Raw genomic sequence first — 18,532 nt, 5'->3', positions numbered from 1 at the left:
TATAGACCGAATTCCAGATAAAATTATGTTTGTCTTATTTTGTCTTATATGTCGTTCTTTTCAGTTAGGGTCTGTTTTATTTTTATGTTACTATTGATGCATGTGTGACCTTGTTCACTTAAGCATGAGCTGCTGTGTCAGGTGTGCAGTCTTTAGAGTAAAAGCTGCTAAATGCTCACAAGCTTGTTGTTAACTTTGTCTGTCTGACCTTTGGTGCTGAACAGGTGGCATAGAGTGGGTTTTTAGAGCTTATTTTTGTCTGTGGGAGCAGTGAGAGTGAATCTAAACAGTAAAGTTGACCCAAAACAACAAGCTACAAGACAATAAAATGCTCTGTTACTGAGGGGACCTGCAGAGTTAGACAATCCTTGTCTAAAGCAACACCTTTCACATTACATTTTATCTTTTGGTAATTAAAATAGTAATTAATGCAGCTTTAAGGTCCTCCTAGTTCCTGATTTTGAAGCATTGTCAAGCTAAAGAGCGTCTCACCTTGGTCGAAATCTAGCTTTAAGACTTTCATTTTTTCAGTTATGTGCTCATATTCTCATTTTCATTCACTATCATGTAGCATATAAAATATTCCAGTATATAGAACGCACAGAGAGGGGTTGAAGGTGTGTGGTCCACTTTCAGGTAAATCGGGCCATAATCACATCCCATATATAGATAGATATCTGGTGTAAGTTGGTTTTAGGTTTGTTGTTTGAGGGCTGCAGACAGAAAGTAAGCACTGTTTGCAGCACTCTGTGTGGCCTAAAACACAAATATGTGGTTATATTTTACATAGACAAACATTTCAAAACCTCAAAAACGTATAAATCTCATATTTAACCATCACATACTTACTGTCAGTGGCTGCATGAGGAGCTCATAGGGAGAAGTCTTCACTCAGCTACAAGACTGCATTCAATATGTAAACAAATTAGCACTGTGGATAAAGTATAGAAGGGGCAATACTGGCATATAATCAGGTTTTTCATTCGAATTATGTTTTGTATTGTATTTGGACTAGTTTTGGTTTAGTGATCTCAATGAAAACTTTTGGCAGAAAAATAGAATGTAAAACTAGGCTGACAAGACAAAACTGTAAATTCCTCTCTCTTTTCCACAGTTTTATGCTGCCCAACTCTCAGGTTGCTCCAACACTCTTCTACCAGTTATTTTAATGACTTTCACCTGCTGACCTTTCAGCGTGAAGTGACTCTCCTGAGTGACTCTCAAAGTAGATGACAGTGTCAGCTGGAGAGACTCAGTCCACCTGGGCCCCTCGCTCTGCCGGTAGAGTCAAAATTTAGAAGTTGTCGACAGAACTCAAATATGAATTTTTAAAAAAAAAATTTATTGACACTTCTAACAAAGTGATAATTACGGATGCCATCTGTGCTTTTCTACCAGAGCCTGCAGTAAAAAAGCTTTTTCTGTCTTGGTGCTGGAGTATCTTGAAGTTTGTCTGCCGCTCAAAGGTCCGGGTTAAAGTTCACATTAGCAGCCACGGGCTCATTTTCATGCTCTGCCTTATATTTTGCACTTTTGCTGGTGGTGACAGATGATCAGGCTCAAGAGAGTTGAAACACTAACCTCTGCTGCAGGCTGGAATGTGCTTTTGTGTTTGGGCATGCTTGCCGGATTTTCGATTGTTGTGTTAGACCTTTCACAACAGGAGACAAAAGGAAATCAATTTGCCTTATTATACCACAAACGGTGTGAGTTTTAGGAAGGTTAGAAGAGGTTAAATTCAGTAAACAGTAGACACTGTGTCCAGTGAGGGAAAAGTACTCGAACAAGTTCTCCTTTGACCAGACAGGGTCGTTTTTTAGGACTTTTTCAACACTATTGGTCTAGGGATGACATTGTCAGTTGGTCTGTCAGTCGATCCACCACTGTCATGAAATTTTGGTTCCGACTCAGGATGAACTGTAGAACTTGTAGTTAATGCTAATTAGCAAATCAGGGACGTGCTACTCCTGCCTGTATGTCAGCCAGCCAGCTAGCTAGCTAAGAATGGTTCATGTGATAGCACAATATAGGGCAATATTGCACGATGTGATGCAAACGTGTCAAGCTTTGCGATGCTCGGAAGAATCCCATTGGTTAAACCATTTCTTGTTCCATTACCACAACTTCCAAAGACTCACCAGCCTTCACAACAATGGCAACAATACCAAGTTTGGATCATGGATGTATAAAGAGAACTGGATACAGCAGTGGAGACGGCACTTTGTTCATTCCTATGAAAGCTGCTCAGTGGCGCATGAAAATCTGCTTTACTCAGATGAATACATACTGCGCATCCTCTATTGGCCACAGTGACCTTTTTGTAACCTTTTGGGAAAAAGTCTTTTTGGGCCAGTGTGCGTCACATGACAGGCGCCATTGCTGTAATTACACGGTCTGGCCACTTTGACAAATTGGCTTCAAAGTCCGGCGCACGTCCTTGGGGGTTTGGTTTGGATATACAGTGTCACATGACAGGGGACATAGGGCATCGGTTTGCTGCGTTTCTTTTTTGTTTTTGTTTTTTTACAGCTCTGGGCAGACCCATCTCTGTGTCTCCTGGACGCATACCTATCAAATGTGATAAACGCTTGGATGATATGGTAATTTAATTTGGTCTAACAGTAACAACTATGGGCTACTCGTATTTATGCAACCACAACAGCAAAAACAGAATGTTTTCTTCCAGAGGGGCTGCTCAGACAAAGGGAACAAATGGGCTGTTGCTGCACATCCTTGTAGCAAATGCAGCTGTTTCAGTCCTCCATCTGTGTCTACTGTAGACACAGTTCAGGCCCAGTAGGTCACCTGCATTTTGGCAGTGCTCGGAGAACAACACACAAAACAGTGGAGTTACAGTACATATAAAACAAAAGAAAAAAATACAGCTACTGTATATTGATCAGATGTGTGAGATAGACAACGCAAAAATATGGATAAAATACCTCCTGTGTAGAGACGGCTTATGATGGTGCACATTGTAAACACCTACTAAAAATGAGCATGTTAGCATTGTGAGTATTTTAGAATGCTGTTGTTTATTCAAAGAAAATATGATCAGCATGTAAATTGTGCATTTTTATAGATTCATCTACCCACTCTATGAAAAATTTATAGCACAGTAGTATTATATCACAGAAGGGCCCATTCTCCACAGGAACGTCTACTTTTCTACTGTAAAATGAGTGTTTTTTTATTGTATTTATTTCTGCTTTTTTACATAAAGGATCTGAATGCTTCTTCCACAAGTGACAGTGTAAATAAAAAAAAAATGATTCTTCTTCTTCATTGGTGGAACTAATCACTTTTGCGTGATGTTATGAGTAGAAAAACTTCCAGACAACCGTGATGACATTTTAGATTCAATCTCCTATCACTCAACAAATTCACATTTCAGTTTGTCACTCTTCATCTCGCTGCGCACTAATCCCACACATCAGCCCTGGTGTGACTGAACTGGCTGTTTTGACTGTGCACGTCGGTGCTGTGAATGGAGGATTTGGCTGGGTGCGAGGTGAGGCGTGCCTGCGGGTTGACGTCAGGCCCGGCATGTCGAGAGATGGCACGGTTGGATGATCCCTACAGAAGGACATGCTTTGCTAAAGTTGGGACTAGGACGTGCCTCCACATGAGAGACGGCATGTGTTCTTTTTCCAACAGATGGCAGCGCTCCGGCGACTGGAGGGAGAAGACAGAAGACAGAGCGAGAGAAGGGGGGACAGTCTGTGGTTTCTCCCTCTTCTCTTCTTGTCTTTATGACTTTTGCTTTTTATTTACCCCTTACCACTGCGTGGGGACCGAAACGTGGCAAACCTTGTTTTTATTTGTCTCAAGACGGTGGTTTGGTACTGTATCTGCCAGCTCTTTAGAGCCATGCTGGCCCAGAGTTCCACTGTTGTTAAATGTGCAGCGCTAAAAAAAAAAATCATCCCTCTGGTTCTCATTACAGCTTTGCAAAATGGCTTCTTTAATTCCTAATGTTTTGGAAGGCTGTGACGGTTTTCTCTGCCTTTTTTTTTTTTTTTTTTGATCACGCCGTGTTGAAATCAGCCCTGTGCTGTTTCCAATTGGTGGTTTATAAAGCGCTCTGCTGGCGTGGCGCACTCACATGACAATAAAAGTGAAGTATTTACTTTTGTTTTTCCTAGAGATGTGTGGGCCAGGCCTCTCTTGCCATTGAATCATCTCATAAGACACTGTGCCTGCTGCAGTCATTCCACATCAGCTATTTGTGGGGACAATTTCAGAATGAGAACATCTGTTTGGGGGAGATAAACATCATCGCAGCATCATGCAGTGGTCATCTGCATGTACAACTGCTTCTCAGTGCATAATTTGGGTCTGATTGTGATTAAAAGAGGAAACTGAATTCAGAGAATTCACAAGCCTGCAGCCAATTTATTGCAGACCAGATCTTTGTGCCAATTGACAGTAATGGAGACCATTCTCTTCACCGTGGTGGTGGTGGAAATAATTAAGTAGCAACGCCACAAGTCCTGCAATCAAAATGTATTAATTTAAGTAACAATAGATACAGTAAATAAAGTGTCTATGTATATATCAAGAGTAAAAGTACTTATTGTGAAGAATGGACCATGCCATTATCAACTTCTTAATATGCCTGGTGCATATTGCACTGATAATGAATATCCCCAAAAATGGTGGTGTGAGATTCAAAGTTGTTTATTTTACACTGAAGTCATTGAGTGTGGAAGTTCATGCCTGAGCTCAGGATCAACATGTGTGAAAGTATAATGTCAATTCAAACTCAAAAAAAGCATGAAAGTGGAACTTGAGTTGAGATTATTTTGTCACTAACATTATACAAGCTTGGAAATTCACAAATTCTGAGACATAAAATGAAATTTCTAATAAAAAAAAAGAAAAAAACGTTGTTATAAAAAGGGATGAAATATTTTACTTTGAATTGATAGAAATCCTCCAAAGTGCTATAAAATTCAAGGTTATCTAGGCCTCAAGCATTAAAAGCATTCAGATTGGAGATTTTGGGGATTTCCATGCGATCAGATGAGTTACAACACACATACTCCTGGCATCAATTTAAAATCAACTCAGCTTGCACTGTAATCACTGGAACTAACATAGTAACACAGATAAAATGTTTTACAGTGCAAAGAGACACTGTGACACATTTGAAACAGACTAAACAAACACACACTGAAGGTTCACTTGGATGTAAACTGAAAGATTTTGGCTCATGTTTCTGTCTCTGTTGCTGTCTGCAGTTCAACATGTTGCCTTTGCTCTCCCTCCTACAGGTAACACATGTCAAAATGGCCTCATGCCTGCCCTGGTGCGCCCCACCCTGCCTGCCATCCAGACCTCACTGGGCATGAAGCAGTTTCTCCCGTTTCCATTGGATACAGCCTCAGCGGTTCGCCTCTTCCCAGGATTCAACACGGTGAGTCTCTCGTGTGTCATGTGTCTCCGATGTGGTTTGACCCCCCCGCTAAAGTCATTCTAGTGGTTTTGAGTTGAATTGGAGATATGGACTGATTTTTATCACCGAGTCAGAGCTAAGCAGCTTTTAGCCTTCAGGCAGCGAGGTCTAACCTTCCTCAACCTCGTTTGGTCAAGTTCATGTTTATATCTTTTTAAAAAGCTCTCTCTCATTGTTACCCACGAAACATCTTCTTAAAATTATGCTTTTAAAGCTTTAATGCAAGAAGGAATATGTTAACGTTGTTAACAGTCCACTTAAGAGGAGTACATCTTCCTGTGGGAGAAATGTATGTTTTATTATGCGAACATTTACTCAGTAGCTACGAGATAGAAACTGTGAAGGTTTATTTCTGACCATTTCGGTGTATTTCTATTATTGAAACTATATAATTTTTCTTTTAGTAATGCAGAAATGCAGAGAAGCATTCATGGAAAACGTGTGCTAGTTGAGATAGTGCACTTACTCTCCAGATAGTTCGCATATTCAACTTTATCTTGGTGATTTAATGACAGCTCTGTCTTTAGGCTCTAAAACCAAAGCTCATAAAGTGAGAACAGGTCATTTCTTTTTGAGGAATTTGACTGCCGAGTACAACTCATCTCCTTGTTAACAGTCACATCTGTTTTTATTTTTAACTCAAACACAGCAACAGAGTTTATCACAGAAAATGTTGAAAAGTTGGCACCCTAGTTGTCTTGCTGTAGTACACAAAAGCTTTGAAGAATACCTTTTGTGCATCTTAACGTATTGCAAAACATGCTCTACGTTATACTGATGGCAGGTTGAAATATTAAAGCGCTAATGTATGTCACCTCTCTCTAAGCTTGCAATATGGTGTGCACCATCTGGAGGAAGCAAGAGTTCAATAGCAGAAGTGCTGCAAAGCAGTGCAAATAATTTAGTAATGCTTTATTTTACTGGTTTGTAATTTCTGAAATAGTAAACAATTTTCAGGTTTTCTGGAGAAACGATCGAATTTGGAACTTATTGGAAAAAATACACTTTAATTAACTACTTCAAAGTGAAGTAAACAGAAACTTCAACATATATAGAGAATAAAGTTTCCAAAGTGACTACCATTAACTTGAATTAAATCAATTTTCTTTCAGTGACAAGTTAGATATTTGATGAAAACTTTAATAAGAAATCAATAATTAACAGTAGTTTTTCCATTGAATGCACTGTGTTCTTTCTGAGGTCTGTTGTTAGAAAAGAAACATCAATCTTCTCATCAATGAAGACAAAAAAAGGCGGCTAAAGTGTAATAAATAGGTTTCTAAATACCTTAAGGAAGAGGTTGGGTGGACTGATCTCTAAAGTATTGATTATCCAATACCATGTATTTTACATTGGATCAAGTGTGTCACAAAAAGCGACGAGAGAGAGAATCAAACAAAAACGAGCCATTTCAAACCTTGTTTGGGTGATCATTGGGTGATTTCATGAAGGCCATTTTTGAGTATTTTCTGACATTAAAAAAATATTTCTAAAGAAAAAACTATCTAACTAAAATAATAATGAAAATAAAGTAGTTCAGTCCTGAATACAATACTTGCTCAAAGCAACTGAAGAAGCATGATGAGACTTTTAATGGTTATGTTTAAGCTCTGACTGCACTTGATTAAGATTTGGAAAAGATTGTTGTCTGGGTTTAATACAGAAATATTCCACAGTGATTTCATGACACAACATGTTAACTTTGGTCACATTTAACCAACACGACAGTCTTTTCCCAACCATAAGTGCTTCTGCTGTCTATGTGGGGCTCCCAGTCGCAGTTCTCATACTCGAAAAACCATTTCCTGTAAACATTAGGCAAGCAGGCATCCTTTCCTGATGCTGTGGTTGGTTTGGGCATCTTTTCCTTTTTATATACAATTATATAATACTTAAAAATATGTAAAAACTTCCATCACATTTTTAATAATTCCTGCCGAGCTCATTGTTTTTCAGAGACAAACTCTTGAATTAACCATTTCTCCAGTGTTGATAACTGCTGTAAACAGCTTTCTGAAATGCATGGGTGGCATGTGGCTACAAAGACCTTATTGGATTTGCAATCGGCGAGGCGCTACCGTATAAATGGAGCACTCACCGTGCACTTACTGTACCAAGACTCATGTGTACATTTGTATAGATTTATTGATTTTGCTTTTTGAAAGTAGAAAGTAATTATGAGGAAATGTGTGGCCTTGCATGGCTCAAAATCAGCTAGGTCATCAAAAAAATATGATGACTCCTGGAAAAAAAGAGAAACCCCTGACAGATGAAAGCTTAAAAGGTCTTTTTTTTCAGTGACTTCTTTTGAATTACGGGAGATAGCTCAATTTAAAATCTGCTGGAAAGAGAAGTTGAAATATGGAGCACAGCTGGATGAGAGTGAGAAAAAAAAAAACACATGAAGGAAATAAAAAAAAGTGGGGACATCGCGGAGAAAAGCCCAGATAACCCATGGGAAGACAGATTGTTTCTGCAAAGAGAGTTTCATGAGAAAGTTCAGGAATACTGCGTCTCTTTTCTCGCCCCGTCTAATCTGTATTTAACAGACTTGTCTGCAGATAATGAGTAATACACTGGGAAGCCTCCAAGTGGTGGAAAGCTGATACTAGATTAACACAAAGTAATCACCTCTCGCTCTCTGTCGCACAGACACACAAACACACTCCATTCTTGCCCTTTCAACCCTTTGCTTTTCTCTCCCAGCCTCTTTCTGTTCCCCTTGTTGTCACTTATTCTCTCAAACTTTCCTCCGAGCTTCTGATTTTAGTTACCAGCAGAATGTGGTGTAAAATCCGAAGCTGATAGCAGGAGCTTTTTAAAAAGGAGTTCAAACACGAGTTACTGTCCTACATTCTCTTGTGCTGCCTACACAAGACCTCTTTTCAGCGCTTTCAACACCAGTGTAAGTTTGGTTTCAAGGGTGCAACAAAGGAGCCTGTTTGCCAGCTTGTAGGTCTGATCGGGTGTCTTTGTATGTCTCAGCCGGTGTCTTGCTGGGTGGGAAGAGATATTTTTTACAAATCATATAAAGAATTCTGCTGTGGCACTGATTTGACATTTCAGTACTTCCAGCAAAGTCCCGGATTCAAATTGTTACTTGAGAAAAAGTTAACGAAAAATTGCCGTAAATTGTCCTTAAGTGTAAAAAAACCCAACAACCTTGAATCTCCATTCAAGGATTTTGTGTTATTTGCTTTCAGATTATTTGAAGAAGGAAATAAATTCCTAATAAAAGGATAAAAAAAACACAAAATAAAGATAATGGTGATATTTTTTGGGTTTATCTCGTGTTAAATGTAAAATATGGAGTAAAATGGACAATATGTCTGTTTGAAATGTAGCAGACTTTGCACCAATGGAAATACTAATATATCTTATTAGGTCACTGATCTTATTAACTTTAACTACAAAGTAACTTTCCACCTCAACATATGGCTGATATGGCTTCAGTCAAGCAGTTTATTAGGCGATGCAGATCTCTGATTATAATTGTGCACAGAAACCAAACAGCTGTCCGATTGAGTGCAGCAGATTTTGTGATTTACAAAATCAAGCTGAAGCTAGTTTCCATCTGAACTCCCACTGAAAGCACACATTTTATATCTGCTGAGATGAGGTCAGATTTGCTTACGTGCCTCCGGGGCTCAATAAACATTTACGCTCTCTTATTCAGAAAAATACCAAATGATCCTATAGATGATGATGACAGTTCTTCCATTAACGCACTGCAGCAGTAAGGACACACTTCATCCAAGGAACATTCACAGTATGAGAAGTGCTTTTCATATGTGGTACAAAATAAAATAGAAACTATACAGAGTGTGTGCATGTCTACACCTGCATGAAATGGGACTAATACCAAAGTCTCTTGTTGAGCCTTTGTGCAATCTTGTTCTGGGCTGAGTGACTGACACAACCAGGAAGTCCTTAGCCGGAGGGAAAGAATGGATGTTTGTTATCCCTCTGTACTCTCTCTCTCCCTCTTTCTTTTTTCCCTGGTGGGCCCCTTTATACAAGGAAATGTAACAGAAAAATGTGGCTTCAAGAATAAGAAATTACTTCATGCATGTACCTACATGTGCTCAGAGACATGGGGGGTAAAAAGGTCTTTCAGGAGGCTCCAGTTCGAAAGGAGCTTTCAGACAAACAAGGTGGTGTGGTAGTTCAGAGCAGGGTGGAGAAGATAAGGAACATGTTGTCTTTTAGTGTTCATGTTTTTATTACCAGGTGTTGAGCGGTTTATGAGCTACTTCTGTTCCTTCACTCCTTGCTCTCTACCTACCTACCTACCTACCTACCTACCTACCTATCAAATATGTTTTCATGATTGACTGATTGTGCTTTGTAATTATGAATTCATCTGCAGAAATTAATAATTTATGTACAGAAATGAAATATTAAGGTTTAATGTTTTAATGTTAAAATTTGGACATACGATTATTATTTATAATGTCAAAGATAACACGATGTTGTTTACCTCTTCAAGTGACTTCACTACATTATTATGTGTAGATCGAAATTGCAAATAAAATGTCCTTTTTAGGGAACTATTTCTGAACTAGTAAGACTACATCCAGAGTCAGGGGCCTGTTTCAACATCACCAAAAAGGGTAAAAACCTTAGCAGCACCTTGGCTTGTCCGACGATAAATATATCAGTCACACATGTAGATGAAATTAATGAAAATGTATCTGGTGCAATCAGACTTTTTGGCTTTGTTCAGTGTAACATTCATCATCATCAAGGAGGAGATCCAGTGTTTGGTTTGTTTCACTCTCCAGGGCCAGAATTTGGACGCAGAGACGCTAAAATGAAGGCAAACACAAGGATGAGCGTTCCATTGCGTCCTCTTATCGCTGTTGGGTGAAAGAATTCAAGACTTTTTCTCAGCTGTTTAAAAAGAAACGAATCCTTGTGAAATGTGAAATCATAGAACTTTTTACCAAACTTCACACATTTTCCTTTACAACAACCTGACATTTGTTTACCTAAACATACTGTTTATGTCAGGATGTGTTACCATTGACCGGTTTAGAAACTCTAGACACTTGGATGTGTTGAGGACGGCACATAGTTATTTTGCAGCAACGAGGCCAGTTCACAGTGAGAGAAACAAGAGAGTGAGCTTTGGAGAACTTTTGGGATTGCTCTGCAACTTTCAATTGGTTCAATCGTGGAGGAGTTATTGAAATTGCCACCTTGAAAGAAATGGAGCAAAAAGATCAGAGAAGAAAAGAGGGGGTCGAAAGGAGGGAGAGCTCAACGGGAACGAGTGACTTTTGGAGTGTAATGAAAGAGAAAAGTGAAAAGGAGGAAAAGTAGTTTTCAGTTTAACAGAATGGGAGGCCGTGTGGAGGAGGAGGAGATGTGTGTATGTGTGTGTATGTGTGTGTTTGGGTTGTCTTTCTTTGGCCCTGAAAATAAGATCTATCTTGCCTGGAGCCTACATTTGTCTTTGAGAAACAATACAAACTCCATTTCCCCCTGCAGAGTAATCAGGAATGTGATTTATTGATTCTGCGAGCAGATCTGCACGCTGGGAAATTGCTTTGTAGTCCTGCAGCAGCGGTGATACACAGACCTCAGTCTGCACTCACGACAGCATCACAGTCCATTTCAATGTGTACCCACCCTCGCTAAGTCAATGTTAGCATCAATGGCTGTAATGGAAATGTGCTCTTTGACAAAGCGCAGAACACAGTGGAGTTCTTTTGTGCATTCAGAGTTCTGGATGTAAAAATCCCATTTATTTTTTTGCACAGGCAATGTTATGTGACTGACAGTTCCGACTTCCAAGCGAGCCTGACCTCTGAATCACTGAATCACATCTTCGATTTGTATCTGATTCATGTAGGTCTGATTCACGTTTTCAGCAAAAAATTTGATGAGATTGTTTTCACTGAACTGATGTAACAATTAGAAAAACTGAATCATTGTTTTCTTTCTTGTTGAGCCATTGAGCAACTATGGTGCTGTGAGCAACTATGGTGCTATGAGCAACTATGGTGCTGTGATTTGTCCCCAGGTGTAATGACAAAGCTCTGAAACTGCGGCAGCTTTAATTTACGTCTGTGACCTACCTTGTCGAGCACAGTAATGGAAGCTGGGGCTCACTGGTATTGTAGTATTTAGAGATGTAATATCATGCTGACATAAAAAAAATGTTCTCATAAATTTAAGCTGTACTTATCAATATTAACAGCAGATGTAATTATAAAGTTGTCGCCTGTAGTGATAAACCTACAGAAAATTATGACTCGAATTTATGAAGCATTTTAGCATCTTTGAGCTCATTGTTTTGGTCGACTCTCACTGCTCTCTTTAATGTAATTTCAGTAGCAGGAGGCGGTTTTCAAGGGATTAAACAAACTATACTATATACCAACTACCCAACACTGAACATCAGACAGACAAAGCTAACTGGTAAACACAGTGGATAGGCTTTTTTAACTCCAGAGCCAGATCCCTAAGCGGCCCGAAAATCGGTTAATTTTGCTTTAAGGTTGAGTTGATTAAAACTGGTGACAATAACATAATTTCATAGACACTGAAATTTGTCTTTCAATAAAAGTCAGACAAATTTCGGACAAAGGAGTATGAGATCATGCTTTAGATTAGATAATCTAATCTAAACATTGGAACATTTAGGAGATCATTTAGGAACAAAAAGTGATTCACAGCGATAATATATTCTTCCAGAACAAGCAGCTCCTCCCACACTTTAGCTTTATCCTTTTTGTTTTCTCTTTATTGTTGACTTTCAAAAGACAAATGATTGTTTAAAGCATACTCTGTATGATGATATAATGAAAAGAACAAAGGGTGAGTCAGGGCTGCTTTGCAGACTCCGATTTGATTTACACATGTCCCATAAACATCTAATGGACTCAATAAATTGTATTCCCGGGGGAAGCGTGCGAGCTCACAAAACTGCGAGGAATGATCAAAGCTACAGCGTGAGCACGGACCACCACACTGCCAGCCGCCTTCCTTCCAGCGAGTCACACCTGCTGGAGTGGAGTGGAGTGCATATCTATCTAATGTGTGGCACAGCGGCCCTTATCATTTAGCTCGTGCTCTGGGGCTTTTTAACCCCCTGAACTGAGTGGAAGCTTTATGTTGGCGGAGCCCGTCTTGATGTGTTCTCCCACGATAATATTTCACTCTCTCTGGATATCTGCCAGCTCACGGCTCTCTCTCTCTGGTGGAATGCAGAGATAATAGTGGGGAGCTCAAGATGATTTTTTATGGAGGTGCTTAGTGCCAGCTTCCCAGGCGAAGCTGAGCTGATGTTGTAGTCCAGTGTCTCCTCCTTGTCTGAGTAACCTGCTTGGTAATGTACACCGTAGTCAGGCTAACGACTGTCAAAGCTCCTCTGGGTTTTTCAGTTCTATGAAATGTCAACCACAGTGTGATAATTGATGAACGCAGTGGTCTAAATGGAAGGACAGTGATATATATTTGTTTTCCTCCTGTGTTTCAGTGCACACATCAGAGGCTTGGATGTAGAAGAGAAATAGAAGACAGAAGCAATCTGTTTTTGCTTATTTAATGGCGTTGCCATGTGCTTGGGGTTCTTTGAGGCGATAACAAAAATATGTTAGCATTAACTGCCCATCTGGTCATCTTATAACAGGGAATACTACTCAATTTGAGAATTTAAGAAGGTATGTAGCAGTTAAAAGTTTCAAAGAATTTTGCCACAGAAAGTGATTTTGGTAGATTTCTGTAAATGACAGTAAAAGCACTGGATCTTGAAGACATATACAAAGTTTGAGGTTCATTGAAACTGTCAGCTCATTGTCGGAATAGCTCATTTAAATATGATCTTCTGGCAAACAAACGCAAAAAAAAGCCAGAATCTTTCTAATTTCAGTTGTTGCATGCATCACCACAAATGTTAAACACATTATCTTGATGCTGAGATAGCTTGCTTGAGGTGGGGATGCTCACAGTTTGGGCCCTTTGCTGCACATCAGTGTTGCCACCCTCCCCTGCAGTGAGGATGCGACTAAAATGGAAGTTAGATTAGATTGCATTAAGATAGATTACATTATGCAGTCCAGTCTGGTCCACAGTTGGTTATATACACGTTACTATCAGATGCATCTGACTTTGTTTTGTTAGAAACATACTATGTTTTGCATAAAAGGAAACAATTTAGAACATGATTGGCAAAGAATATCCAAACCAGGATTTCATACCAAGCACAGAACCGTGCAGAGGAAGAAAGGAAGTGTGGCTTCACTCTTTGAAACAGCTCCCACAGTGAAAGCATCGGCCTTGATTTTGCATGAAGTTTTGCATCCTAAATTTAAATAAAAAAATGTAGGTTTTCAGTCAGTGGAATTGCCAACTTCTATGGCAGCGACTGAACAACTGGCTCTTTACTGATTCACATCCATGAGACCTTCTTGGTCACAAGAAAAACATTTGAGGTCCACAAATTGATTGACAAGATTGAAAATGAGAATATATACATTTCTGCCAAGAAGTGTTTATTTTTTCCTCACTTTTCTCTAATCTTTTTTTTTGTTTATGTGAAATACTGGATAGTTTTATCTCTCCTGGCTGAAAACTATTCAGATGAAATGACCTAAAATAGACACATCCCTTTATGATTACTCAAGTCATAAACAAATACAACTAGGATTAAAGGCTGGCAGTCAACATTGCTTTACTTAAAATGTTCACAAACCAAAAAGGTTGGGAACTATTGACGTAGAGGACTATGGGATAGTAGGGCTGGATTCAATTTGGAGGTTCATTAGATAAACTAAATCACTTTAGTCCAGCAGATTAAATTTTATAAGTTTATAAGAGCAGCACTGGCTTCAGAGTATTATCTTCCTTCTCTCTCACGTTAACAGCTTGTCTTAATGGAGGCCTGAGTCTGATGTCACTTAGCCAGAAAAGTTGTGGTTTCAATTCCCATTGAGGTTTAACTCAACCGGAGATTGTCTCTGCCTGCAAGAAATGTTTATATCAATGAAACTATAACAATCTGCATATTGTAAACATATGAAAAATTGGTAAACCAAGTGCTATTACCCTTAAAGACAGCTGTTTCTGAGTTTGCCAGAGCTGCACAGACTCTGTCACTGACATCCGTCCCTCAGTAATCTTTCCTCCACAGTGTGTGCGTGCTTTAGGGTTGGCCTCGTGCTGTACCATGTTTCACCGTCAAAGCAGAACCAGCTGGACCGCGAGTGAGAGCAGTTTGCACCTGCAACACCATTGTTCCCATAATGAAAAGCACACCAGTCCCAGAGGGAGAATTCACCGGTGTCTTTTTGCACGGAGACAAGGTTGACCTGTGGATTTATGAGAGTGACAGACTCCGAGGACTAAATCATCATTTTGATGAGGCGGCCTGGGGCTGGCACAGCTGCGTGCCAGTGGTACGAGGTCTTCGGACACACCCTGTTTGTCTGCAGTGATACTTGCTTTCTGGCATGTATTTTTCTCATGAGCAGTGTTTTTCTCTTTGTGATCTTACATAAATGTGTCCCCTGTGTGCCCAGAGAACTCAAACAAGGGTCGACTATAAATCATTTATGTTGCAAAGTCCCATAAGAAGGTGGCAGACGCCTTGGTGTTGAAGAAACTGGGCTGAGAGTCTGTGGTTTGAATTCCTAGCTTTGCCTGGGAAAATCTATTTGTTGCTGTGTTGCAGTTTGATGAGAACAAAAAACCACAAGGGAAGCCCCCCAAATGCAGCTCATGAGTGCAAGTCCTCAGTATTTAACAGTACGAAGCTTCGCTGTAGCAGATAATGAGCGTAAATATGTATAACTGAATAAATGAGAAGCAGGGAGGGTTGATAAAGAGCATGCTTGCTCAGCAAACTTCTTCTGCATTAAGTGAAGCTAAAGAACACCAACGTCAGTGAAAGCAGGATTAGAAACTTGATGCCCCGCAGGGCTTGTGAGAAAAGTTACAGGGAATACTGCGTGTACATTGCATTGTTAAGATTCAGTGTTTGCAGGTGGCTCATGCATTTTTCTATCCGAGGGCATTGATTTTGGAAATCCAATAGATGGCCACACTCCTCGGGCTCCTCTCTCATTACCACAGTATCAGCTTTGTTTGATATTCATGGTGGAATATTATGAGAAGATAAATCGTTTAATCTTAGTTTTTATTGAACCCTGTCATGAGTGAGACACTCCCCTCCATCCTGTTGGTGTAGCTGAAGCAGTTTGATAGAATGATGGATTAGAAATTAGCCTGTGAGGGAATTTAGCAAAAACACGATCGAACTCCATCCGTTCGAGTTTCACTGCACGGATGGTGATTTATATGCAAAAAGGCTTTCAATGTCCTGACATTGCACTATTCCAGAGCTTGTTATGGTATATGTTCAAAGCCGAATACATTATTTTTTAATCATGTGATTTATGAAAAACTAAATATTCCATGTCTGTAAGGCATTTATAACGTTTTTTCAATGTTTGCTTTTTGCTAACAACTTTAGCGTTGTTCTGTTAGTGTTGTGCTATTTCTTCACTGCATTTCCAAGAGAGATCATCTATTAATCAAAAAATGCGGACAAGACTTTTCCTTGGATTTCCTCAATTTTGGGTTTCTGTAGGTGGCGCTCTTTCCCTTTTCTGTACAGCTACAGTCTCAGCGATGCATCCTGAGTGTAAGCAGCTTCAGTTTTTGCAATAGCTCCTCCCTTTGGCTGTCTGCAGTGTCATCACAACTATATCTACACATTTACAGATGACACAGGTGTATTAGTTTTTAATAGGTTGCCATTAGTCGGCAGCAAATGGCAGTTTTACAGTATAGGAAAAATGTATTTAGAAGTCACATCTTCAATGAAGTCAAACAGACCTAAGCACCTCAAGAAGTTTGCATGTCAATCTCCAATGTGCTCTGAGGCAATACATGTAGTGATGTTTTTAGTCCACTTCTGTTCAAATTATGACCAAACTGGTCTTCATGAAAGTACCTGACCGAAACACTGTAAAACAAGACTAACAAGAGTCTAAAGCTAAAAGCAACTAAATCATCCTTGGGGAACCATGTCTGTACAAAATTTCAATCTGGATGAAAGTGGTAGACCGACCAAAACTGCCATTCCTAGAGCCATGATACAAGAATGGCTCAAAAGCATGTGGGAGCATACAAGTGTTTATTTGAAATATGTATATACTGGAATACATTTTAAACATATGCACCCCTCAAACACAACACAAAACAAAAATAAAAAAAACACACGCACTGATAAAAAAAAAAACACCTTTATTGATTAGAGAATCAAAATTAGTTTTTACATTTTAGATTCATTCTTTCCCACTTCTATTATCGGTTGAAGTTGCTTTTGGCCGTGGCTGCCTTATAATTGACAAATCGCTTTCAATGAGTCCGTCGAGAGCACCAAACTCAGATCAAACTGTCAAACTAGACAGTGCTGATCATATTATAGTGCACTGTTTATCTGTAATATGAGATTGTGTGTGACCAGGCGGGCTGCCATTGTTTCCTGCTACAGACGAGTCAAAACTGTACAGCCAACCAGAGTCTCAGTACGTCACCTTTGCTTGCTTTGTCTAACTGTCATGGCGATGACTAAAACGCCAATTTCAAGGCTCCACAAACCAATGGCAGGTTCACACATGGTAGTAACACTAAATCCTCACTTGCAGGTATCACTTCCTTTAGTGTACCTGGTTCTATCTGGATATAATAGAACAGCAGATGTAAAAGTTTTGATTCACTGGACAGGTAAGACTGATAGATGATATTTTATATCAGTTGTCCACAGAGACTTGACTTTAAATAGTCTACGTGGAAGCATTGTTGCCAGTTTTAGCACCATAGGAGCTGACAGTTGGAACAGTATGTTAGTGCTGAATGGAGTGTGATGCTTTAAGGTTATGGGAGGACGTGGTGCAGAGGAGGGGTACAGTGTTACATTTTTATCTTTCATCTCAGCTGGATGGGGGACAGACTGTAAGGCTGCCAAATGCCTTGAGGGAACTCTACCAGTTCAATATTTCATCCTGATGGGGTCTGGTGGTGTGAGAGGGGTCAGTGGTGAAGAGCAATGGGAAAATCCGGAGGGAACATTGATACCTGGTGAAAAACACTGTGTCTGCGAGAGAGAAGTACAACGAGAGCAGAAGCAGGAAGGAAAGGAGCACAGAAAAAAGGGTCAGGGTTACAGAAAAATTGAGAAAGAAATGGAAAGGAGGAGACAAACAAGAAGTGGTGTCTGGAGGTTGAGTGTTGAAGGGGGAGAACATATTCATAAGACATAAAGACAAAGAAAGAAAGAAAGAAAGAAAGAAAGAAAGAAAGAGAAAACAGTAATGTTTAACTTTCCTCACAATAAAACATACAGCAGCTTTCTTTTTACCTTCACCTTAATTTTGCAGTTTTATTCCTTAATTACCATCACTGAGCAACCTCGCTTTTATGAAAAATAATGAGACATCTTCATAGGAAGAAGTGAAATGAACAGTGTATTTTATATTGTTCTTAGCCCCCAATTATTCTGTGTTTACTAATTGGACAGAAAAAGAAAAAACGTACTACCTGATTGAGTGTTATGTGCGAGAGAGCTCGTTCAGTCTGAAAAGCCTCCACACAAAAGGAAAAGCAGATAAACAAATATAATCATCAAGTAGAAACAGACTTTCCCCTTAAAGTTTGAGGTAGATCAAATAGATTTTTAGTAACTCTGTTAAAACCAAAAGAATATGAAAGAAGGGTTTGAAGACAGAAAACAGATTTTATGAATTTCATTCAAAGCACAGACAGGAGGAATTTTCCAACCCAGTGAAGCGCTCAACAGTGAAATCTCTCACATTTGCCTTCCTATCAGTCTTTCCTTATGTGTATGTGTGTTAGTCATTATACTGCACATAATTACATATTCAAGAATCTCATTTGCATATAAATTTAAAATATAGTGTATATGCTCTGAGCTAATTTTATTAATTCATCCATCTTTCAAATGGCTTACCTATATGTGTATGGTATGAAGCTCTGACAAAATGTAGATAAATGTAAAATATCTCCTTCATTTTCATATTTTTCACTTAAAGGTCCAGTGTG

At 39.3% G+C, this 18,532-nt stretch overlaps 1 protein-coding gene across 1 annotated transcript in view; it reads left to right on the top strand.

The window, feature by feature from the left end:
- Positions 1 to 5,257: 5,257 nt before the first annotated feature.
- znf385d (zinc finger protein 385D) overlaps positions 5,258 to 18,532 on the top strand; it is a 64,897-nt gene continuing 51,622 nt past the window's right edge. The window contains exon 1 of the mRNA XM_035673240.1: positions 5,258 to 5,419. Coding sequence (XP_035529133.1) covers positions 5,300 to 5,419 — 120 coding nt within the window. The 5' untranslated portion in view covers positions 5,258 to 5,299. The remainder of the gene's footprint in view (positions 5,420 to 18,532) is intronic.

The sequence above is a fragment of the Morone saxatilis genome, unplaced genomic scaffold (genome assembly GCF_004916995.1).
Source record: "Morone saxatilis isolate NCDOM2014 unplaced genomic scaffold, NCSU_SB_2.0 Contig24, whole genome shotgun sequence".
In the NCBI taxonomy this organism is placed as follows: domain Eukaryota; kingdom Metazoa; phylum Chordata; class Actinopteri; family Moronidae; genus Morone; species Morone saxatilis.
This window is presented reverse-complemented; position numbering and strand designations above follow the sequence as displayed.